The sequence below is a fragment of the Monopterus albus genome, unplaced genomic scaffold (genome assembly GCF_001952655.1).
Source record: "Monopterus albus unplaced genomic scaffold, M_albus_1.0 scaffold214.1, whole genome shotgun sequence".
NCBI lineage: Eukaryota > Metazoa > Chordata > Actinopteri > Synbranchiformes > Synbranchidae > Monopterus > Monopterus albus.
In genome coordinates this window covers 2,059,146-2,069,100 of record NW_018128094.1, presented here as the reverse complement: position 1 = coordinate 2,069,100, position 9,955 = coordinate 2,059,146, and the positions used below count along the sequence as shown (strand labels likewise).

At 40.6% G+C, this 9,955-nt stretch overlaps 1 protein-coding gene across 1 annotated transcript in view; it reads right to left on the bottom strand.

Moving 5' to 3' along the window:
• The window catches only part of LOC109971040 (unconventional myosin-XVIIIa-like), a 233,547-nt gene that overhangs the window by 40,446 nt on the left and 183,146 nt on the right, over window positions 1-9,955 (bottom strand). The window contains 4 exon segments of the mRNA XM_020619059.1: window positions 1,319-1,465; window positions 4,824-4,928; window positions 7,483-7,593; window positions 9,861-9,953. Of these exon segments, the coding sequence (XP_020474715.1) occupies window positions 1,319-1,465; window positions 4,824-4,928; window positions 7,483-7,593; window positions 9,861-9,953 (456 nt within the window).

The following is a 9,955-nucleotide window of genomic DNA, read 5'->3' as shown; positions in this document are numbered from 1 at the left end:
TGTGTTGATTAAGTGGTGTGTAGCTAAAAACATTCTCACACGACCTCTAGTGACGTCATGACATTAAACATAAAAAAATATTATGGCTAAGGCTACAGTTATACACATCATAATAATAATATTAAACATCCTGTCTGCTGACAGTCATCAACTTTTCTCTACATAAAGTATCTATCCAATTTCTATCTGACTAAAAATACCTAACATGTGCTTCAAGACTGTCATGTAGGTTACTGTTCTGTAATGTTGACAGTGAGATTCAAGTTTTTTTGTTTTCCCAATAAAATTGTGTTATTAAGTGTTTTAAGTGTGTGTTTTAAACCAATTGTCAGTAGGAATAATAGGAATCATTGAGAATAAATAGTTAATCTGAGGTAAGACTTTCATTTTAACAGTTGCTATACATTGAATTAGTGTAGGTGGGAGGGTATTCCAGCGTGTAAAGTCATCTTCTATTTGTTTAAGCAAAGGGTGTAGTTGGGCTGGTGAGCCGGTGGAAGGCGAGGCTGACTGGGCCTGGTGAGAAAATAATCTGTGCTGGAGATCATCTGTGTCACCGCAGAGGTTGGTGCTCGCAGGCGAGCGGTGCAGGCAGTAAGCATCATTGATGTAGCTAATGAGCCCAGGCCTCCCAGGTGAGGCGAGCAGGCTGGAGTGATGTCGGGGTGGTTGGAGAGGACGGAAGCACAGTTGAGTCAAGAGGACAGGAGTGACATCAATGTAGCTGTGGGGCCAGGAGCACTCAGGTGAGTTGAGCAGTCAGAAGTGGAGTCAACGTTCAGGTAAGTAGGACAGGGCAGATGTGATGACAGCGTCGCTGGGTAGTCAAAGACACTTAGCTTAGAAGTGCAGGCAAGGAGTGCAGGCAAGGAGTGGCGACAGCATCGCCGAAGGATCAGGAACTCACAGGTAAGTAGAACAGGTATGGTGACAGTGGTGCTGGGTAGTCAGGAATACACAGGCAAGTTGAGCAGGACGGGAGTGGCGACCGCGTCACTGGAGACCAGATCTGATCCTGGTGATTTATTATTGGGCATTATATGTAAGGCTTTATATAATTCATCTAAGGTGAGTGCATCTAAAACGTTTGTTTATTGTTGCGATAATTTTGGCAAGTCCAGATTATATAATAAACTGTTTCTAACTGATTTGGTTCATGGCCTGAGGAGTATAGGTTACTATAAAAAACTATTAATTTCTCGTGGATACTGAGTAATATTGTCTACAGCACTGAGTATGGATGGAATAATTGCTTTTTCTTTTTTGTGCTGTAGTACCTTGTCTTTTTAACTCAGAGTTGGTGTGTTCATGGCTATACCTGGTTCTTGAGTTGGGTGATCTCCCTCTTGCTAGGTGCATTATTCTTTATGTGGTCCAGCATGATCTGGGCATCAGCTAACAGAGCCTTGGTTCTCCTCAGGTCCTTCCGTAAACGTTTCTCAATCTCCATGTCACCACTTCTCACCTTGGAAACAGATACAGTTTGGTGACTGACCTGATACGTATATCAGGGACTGGCCATGGAACCCAAATATATTATACCATTTAATTGTCAAATGTTCAAGTTTTGTATCATATTCATTTTAGTTAAATTTACACAAAATTTAAGAGTTCAGCTTATACAGCTACATCAATTTTATATTATAATAATTTATGTTATAGCAATAACAATTCTATTTTTATTATTGTATTTATTACTGATGTACTCAAACAATTATGGCATCAGAGCAACAAAATAACAAATCAATAATGTAAATGATGGAGAAGATTAGAGATGAGTCTGAATTTACTTGGAACTAAAACTAAATTTTTTAGAGGATTCCCCTCTTTCTACCAATTAAAACAAATATCATTGTTTTGTCAGTTGTTTGTGCAAGAGCAGACTCAATTGCAAACACCAAAGGGATGCTCAAGATAACAATGAGCATCTTTATTGCCCACAGTAAAGGGTAAATACAGAGCAACACTTACTACCAAGGCAGTAAATGCGACCACAAAATCAGCAAATGAACACAAACTACATGAGTATGTGGCTACTGTAGGAAGCAGCAGTGTACATAACCAAAGAAACATAAATCAGAGTGTGAATGTCCACTTAAGATTATACACAAAATGGGCCTGTCCAAACTTTAAACTGTACCACTTTACCCTATGGGCCTGCAGTCAGTGGTGTCAGGAAGGTCAGAGTCCAGTGTGGGTACAGATAGAAGAAGACCTAGTGGGACCTATGGGACCGAAATACTTTATTTTCTGGTATTTCTCATAAGAAAAGCTCCCTAAAATACAAAGTAGGATACTGCCATACTCATTGCACACCTACAGGGCAGTTGAAAGACATGTAGTATTCAATTCCAAATTTTACACAGATCCTCCCCAATTTGGAGAAATTTCAACTTAGCCTCATGAGGTAAACCCTTTATTAAGGATGACTGGGCGAAGAACGGAATCAGGTTCCTGGTTGACCTCGGTGAAGACTGTCTAGCAGGGTGGTATTGATAAGCACACACTGTTCATGTATGTCAGACTCTGATCTACCTTAGAAATTCTTAAAGTCAAGTGAGACAATAAACACCCAAACCACCTGCTGGTCACATGGTCTCAGTCAGCTCCAAAACATACTCTGTCTTTCATGTACAGCAAACCTTTGTCATACTCCGTGGTCTCTATCACTGGGGTCCGGGAGTGGGAAAAGACCATGTCTGACCTCAATAGGAAGACTGGGGCAAGTATTGGTCAAATTGTAACCCAAACCACCAGTTTATAAATTTCAAGTTCTGTCGTGGGTAGGGCTGTCCTGAATGGCCATTTTTGGGGGGGAATTTGAACACTTATGTCTTCGTTCTCAGCTGAGATTATGCTGCAGCTAAAAGTACCTCTTTGCCCATTTTGCAGTACTGTGGGTTACAAAACTGGGGAGGTGACAGTGGTGCAGTGGGTCGAGCAGTTGTCTCCCAACCGGAAGGTTGAAGGTTCTAATCTTGGTGCCTGCAGTCCACATGTCAAAGTGTCCTTGGGCAAAACACTGAACCCGTGATGGCGGTGCGTATGCACACAGCAGCCAGGGGCTCTCAGCTCCAAATGTAATTTTGTTGTACGTGTCACAAAGTTACAATAAATAAAGCTTCTTCTTCTAAAACAAAAAGCTAATAAAAGTGCTTATGTAACAGATAAACAGAGACTAATCTTCATAACCATTTCCATTTATACCATCCCACAGAATGTGCTACATTTCCATTGCTGATGTGAGGTCACGTGATACTTTTAGCTGTGACAAAGTCTTACTCTATTGGAGTTGTTGGAGCTACAGAGAAGCACTTGGTTCATTCTAATTATTCAGTGGTGTTACAGAGAGATGCCTCTTGATTTCAATCAACCATCTTTGGCTAACAGCAGACATCGCTGCTTTCTGTTTCACCACCAGCTGCAGCGAGCTCACAAACTCAACAACAGCGAGTTTCATTTTGTCCTGTCATAAATTTAAGTCACGGGGGCTGTTTCTATATTTTTGTTCTCTCTGGTTACAAACATGAGAGGGTCAGAATAATAGGAACACCTCTAAATATAATGTAGTCCAGTATAACATCACCTTTAATAATAATAAACTTATTATTGAATATATAAATTTATGAAAAATTTTGAGCTTCATAGACAGATGTTAAGGCAGAAGTGTTGCATTGAATTGATACAATTGTACAGGTGTAACTAATAAACTGGCTGGTGAGTGTCTGTTGCATGTAATTTATAAGTAAGTTTAATAAAAGTCATTTGCTTATCACTAATCGTTCTGGACCTTTGACCTTGAATAGAAATCAGATTTGGATTTGAATATTAAGTGAGAACCCCTGGTCTATAGACTTCTCCTCACAGATGAGGGGTCATTGGTTGAAAACTGTTTTTTCATCTTTCCATAATAGCTCTTCTTTGATACTTGTGCCACTTGCGCTACCCAAATGAACAGGTTAATATCCCTTATGTTTGGTGGTATGCTGTGATGATGAAGTATTCCCTTGATTTTTTTTTATTACAGTGATTATGTACACTGTGTGTACATTAGTATTTGACTACTTTATTGTACATGCATTGTCAAGTGGTTCTTTTATTTATTCTACTTGGGAGGTGCTAGTGAACATCCCCAATGAGGGATTAATAAGATAAAATGAATGTATCTTTTTATCTGTTTAACTTTAGTGATTAGACTGCTCTGAAAATCACCTGTTGTCTGCTGTTTTGTGTGTAAGCATTTAAAACGTGGTATTTTTCAGCTTTATCCCTTGCTTCATGTCTGCATCTGGGTCCTAAGATTAAAATCATTACAGTTAATCAGTTTGCACATGTATAATTGCACACTCACTGCTGAATATTTGCACTTCACGGCTCCCATGTAGCATATATTATCTCTACATTATATTGTGTTCTTGTTGTATTTTTATTGTGCTTCTTTCACTTGCTGCTTTAAAGTGCCTTAGATTTGTGTTACTGCCTATTTAGATTTGTGTTATTGCTCATCTACTTTATATTTCACTTGTATTGTGTGGCATTCATGTGGACGGCAAAGTAAGAATTTCACTGTACAGGGAAACACGTTTCCTAACTGTGCATATGACAAATAAACACTTTGACCTTTACCTTGTTGGGAGATAAAATGTCTATTTCACACAAATTTCTCATTAAAGTTAAAACTTTTAATCTGAAGTGACTGACTTCACCTGTTTTCACAATCTAGAAGAATGCTGCGGGAAGTTTTTTTTTTAATACATGTTCTCAGATGTCGCTTCAGTTTAGGACTAGGATCCATCACACTACATCCAGTGTGCAGTAGTTACCTTGTCCTGTGCTGACAGAAGCTTCAACTCCAGTTCCTTCTTCTCTTTCAGGACCTTCTGCTTCTCCTTGTACTCTTCTTCAAACTGGACTTCCATTTGCTTCAGCTATACACACACACAAAAGCACAAACAAAAATAAGAAAAACAATTAACAGGAGTGATTACTAAATGCCACTAATGGCTAAATAAAAGTCCCATGCAAACTGACTTCATTTTCCAACGTGCCTCCTACTACACTTATTATGGGGCATTCACACACAGACAAAGTAGCTGGCACTGTAGTTCTGGGAGTATGTTGTATTGAGCTGGATAGATGCTGTACTACCTACAGTATGTGCTTTACTCCATTTCCTCTTGCACAGCTTGTTTACAATCCCAGTAGGCGAAGCTGAAATCCAAAATCTTAAGCACAGGAGGACACAGTACTCTCAATGTGCAAATTTAATACCAGCATCCTTGCAACAGGCTACTGTGCTCGGAATGAGATGTAGTTGCATGCTTATAGAGCTAGCTTGGTCCACTAACGAGTGCTCACATTTCAGAAAATAAAGCACTCAATCAGTTATCAATCATAATCTTTACTGCCAAGTATGTTAAAATACAATAAATGCGACTCCAGCTCAGTGGCCCCTGGTGTGAACAAAACAAAAACAACAAAATGACAAGTAAAAAACAATGACAATCATCTGTTTCTAGATATGTACATATACTGTATACAAGTTAAAAATTAGCTATTTTATGTACAGCGGTTCTATGTTATTACACTGTGGTGTTTGCAGTATTTTGTTATACATATAAATGTGGATTAACTGTTCTTGAGAGTGATGACCTGGGGGAAGAAACTGCCTTTGTGCCTGTTGTTTTAGTGTACAGTGTCCAGTAGTGTCATGCAGAGGGGAGGAGTTCAAAACAGATTGTGTCCAGGATGTGAGGGATCTGCAGAAATCTTCTCTGCCCTCCTTTTGACCTGTGAGATGTACAGGTCTTCCCTGAAGGGCAGGCTGTAACTGATGATCTTTTCTGCAGTCCTGACTGTCCACTGGAGTCTGTTCCTGTCCTGTTTGGTTGCTGAAACAAACCAGACAGTGATGGAAGTGCAAAGAACAGACTTGATGATTCCTCTGGAGAACGGTTCACAATTCACTTATTCTCAATCTAAGTTGGTTTCTCACCTGAAAAATGTCAAAACTAAATAAAGTGGTCTCAGTCTCAGTTGGAAAAGGGTGGCTTGTTCCCTTCGAGTTAGTGTGGAGTTCCTGCCTCAAGTGGAGGAGTTTAAGTATCTCGGGGTCTTGTTCACGAGTGAGGGAAGGATGGAACGGGAGATTGACAGGCGGATCAGTGCAGCTTCTGCAGTAATGCGGTCGATGTACCAGTTTGTCGTGGTGAAGAAGGAGCTGAGCTGCAAGGCAAGGCTCTCAATTTACTGGTAGGAGCTCAGAGTAGAACTGCTGCTCCTCCACATCGAGAGGAGCCAGCTGAGGTGGCTCGGGCATCTCTTTCGGATGCCTCCTGGGCGTCTTCCTAGGGAGGTGTTCCAGGCATGTCCCACCGGGGGGAGGCCCCGGGGAAGACCCAGGACACGCTGGAGGGACTATGTTTCTCGGTTGGCCTGGGAACGCTTCAGCATTCCCCCGGAGGAGCTGGAGGAAGTGTCTAGGAAGAGAGAAGTCTGGGCATCTTTGCTTAGACTGCTGCCCCCGAGACCCAGTTCTGGATAAGCGGAGGAACAGTGGGGTGAACTGTGCAACAGTGTTTCATTTTCATTGACAATAAAGGGGCAGCTGTCACTGGCCCAGGGATTTGTCTCTGTATGTGCTCAAAGTGCTTAGCAGCACTGCTGTGCACTTTCTCCATAAGGCTCAACAGCCTTTCAAACACTCACAATGGTAAAGAATATTTTTAAAGTCCTGTATCCAAATGATGATATGGATCAGCACTAAAATCTAATCAATTATTCCGTGGGTCATACCCTACCTGTCTAAGAAAAATTCATCAAAATCCATTTATTACTTTTTAGGTTATGCTGTTAACAAACCAACAAACACCAGCAAAAACATTAATTTTAATCATTAAATTATGTTAGCATTAAACCTCATTCATTTTGCCTTTTCTCTGCAATGCCCACATTTCCCCAGTAGATGGTAAACTTTAGACCCATTGACCTCTCTACTTCACTTTTTCGCTTTGCCCTTTGACCAGGTTTCTGATGTCATTGAGAGAATGAAGCTACCTTGGAGTAAACTTGGCAATGTCACCATGGATGGATCGCCAAATTTAACTGGAAAAAACATCGGGCTGCTGAAAATAGGATAAAAAGATAAAGTGAAAGAGGAAAACTGTCTGCATTGCAACTTAATCATGTCGTGAATCCAGTCGTAAAACTTGTTAACTTTATATGAGCAAGGGGAATTCAGCACCGTCAGTTCATTACGTTCCTGGAGGAACTTTACAGTTGTAAAGTGACTTTACTATATACATCATTTAATTTACTGTAGTATTCTTTGTTGTTCTCATCAAGTGCTTTCATCATCTCGTTTCATTTTTAACTCTTTCTCTGTCTCTGTGCTCAGAGGCAAAGATGTAAAACAAAAAGCAAATGCAACTGCCAAATTAAATAGCAATACTGCATGCTTGTACCTGCAGTGAACCTCCTTACCTTCTTGCTACAGGACTGTCTGATTTCTTCCATCTCATCGTCTTTGCTCTCAAGCTCCTTCGAATGGGTTTGACGCAAGCGCTCCATCTCCATCTCCAAACGCAGTTTGGCCTGCAAGAAAAACACAGGTAGTATACATTCTGAACTTACATGACTTGAAAGGAGTCAGCTGACAAAAACTTTGCTTTTTCCTTTTCTGTGCAGAAGCATCACTACAACACAGTCTGCTGCTGGAGGAGAAAACTGGTTTCTGTACACAAAAAAACAAACAAAAACCTTTTTCATGGTCAACATTGTGGATAACTGCTGTCCAGCATGCAGCCAGGGCACCCTGAATTTTGATGAAAAAAATGTACTTGTATTGACATCATATGTCAACAAAATTCTATGAGATTATGTGTACAGCTAAACCAACCAACCAAACAAACAAAAAACATAACTTAGTGTGTGCAGTGCTGCCTATTAACACACATAAGCTTCCACCCCAACCTATGTGGAAGCAGGTTGCAATGCTTCTATATGTCTGCCAGGAGGAGCAGTTACTGTCTTAATTTACTGTAGAGGCAGACAGATAATTTGAACCTTCTGTCAATGTCCACGACCGGTGTTGAACTGAATATAGTAAGGGCTCCCTGACCAGCTGAGCTTAGTGGTGGTTGACTGACTGGTAGCTGCTGACCTAAATAGTACTCACACTTTTGGGCTGTCAGGTTGTGTGTCACTCTTTTATGTTCTCCAAAAATGTTTCACACCAAAGGTGTTAAGTCATCCACATTGTATATTACATTGCTACACATGGGTTATATTAATGTCAAATATATGAGAAGGCATGAGTAATTTAGAAGCAGTATTATACAGGTTTTTCCACAAAGTAGCCTATACACAGTTTCCCCAAATCAAGAAATCAAAAAATTGGGCCATTTTCAAATTTAATGTGGGGCTAATGGGCTAAACAGAGAGATGCAAATTTATAGTTCCGGCTGTCATTTATTTCGTAAATGCTGCATTCTGCACTTACACAAGGGTTAAAGTGAGTCTTGAAATATCCTCTTCTAGTCAGCTGTCAGAGAGACAGCTGACTTGGTTACAAATCCCTGACAACCAACCTCCACTGGATGGACTAACTTTCCATCCATACTCCTCTGCCTCCATGGCATGTGTATTTCTTTTTTCTCCTCTCATAAGCTGGATTTACAGTGTCCTCCCAGGGAACTGTAAGCTTGACAAAATACACAGTTTGCTGTGTTTCTGATTACAACACAAAGTTTGGTCTTAGGTTAGTGCTGACTGTGTCCTCAGGAACTATGAGCTGATTCCCTAAATCTATTTTCATTTCCCAGTCTCTCCCTGCCTTTAGCTGGCCTGCATCTTGCCTGTTCAAAAGGACTTGCTTCCTGCATTTTTCACCCTCACAAACACAAAATCCCCTCTTGTTTCCTCTTCTCCTCCACTGGGTTTACTTCTAAATACCTACTTTAAATAGCTGCTGATAAACACTGATTATGTCTCCAGGTGTATTGTCTTGAGCCAGGCTTGTTTTACACCCTGAGATGATGTGACAAAGTGAAGTTACACCTGAACAGAAGGGACACAATGAGTCCTTGCCTATTCATCTATTCAGAGTTTGGGGAGAAGGATGCACATCATAAGGTGCACCTACAATGAATCTAATCCTTCTTGCCTCCATGTCCCACATTTATCTCCAATTAAATGTCTTCTTCCTATCTCATCCACTGTCTTTGCTGAGCCTTAGAGACTGTCTACACAAATCTCCCTGCTCCCTGCTTCCTAATCTCATCACTAACCATGTACCTGCCCCACGATATCCCTATGTTCAAGAGCTACCTGGGCCTGCAAAACTGCCTTCTTTGAGTTCTGCTAACTCCCTGCTGAGACTGTTGGTGCTGTGCTCTGCACCACTAAATCCCTGGATTCTGAGAGCATTATCTCCAGTCTAGCCTTAGTGCATTTAAACTCCCCTGTTAAACTGGTTAGAAGGAGCTCTAAAATCCCTTTTCCATACAGGGCACACTGCTGAGGCAGCACAGATCTATATGCTTTTATTCCTGCTTCTGTTATTTAATTTTTGTTATATATTGTTGTTTTCTCTAATCTTTTTTATTCTTAGTTGTTGTATACTTATTGCATTTGTTTTCTTTAGATTCTTGTAAAGTACTTTGTAATTGTCATTTAGGAAAGTGCTATATTAAGGCGATAATAATGTATGTAAGGGCTCCCTCTGTCAGTTTATTATTGAAGTCTTCTATCCCCTACAGTTCACAAATCCACACATTTCACATTTAGCTTTAATACTGTAATGAATTTTTTTTTGTGATGGGAACACTGTGCTTTGTCTGTTTGTGGAAATTTGTATGTACCTGTTCTAACATCTGGATGGTGCCAGCCTGCTCATCCAGCTCCTCTTCCTGGTCCTTCACTATGGCCTCCATGTCATGAAGCTGCTTCCTCACCT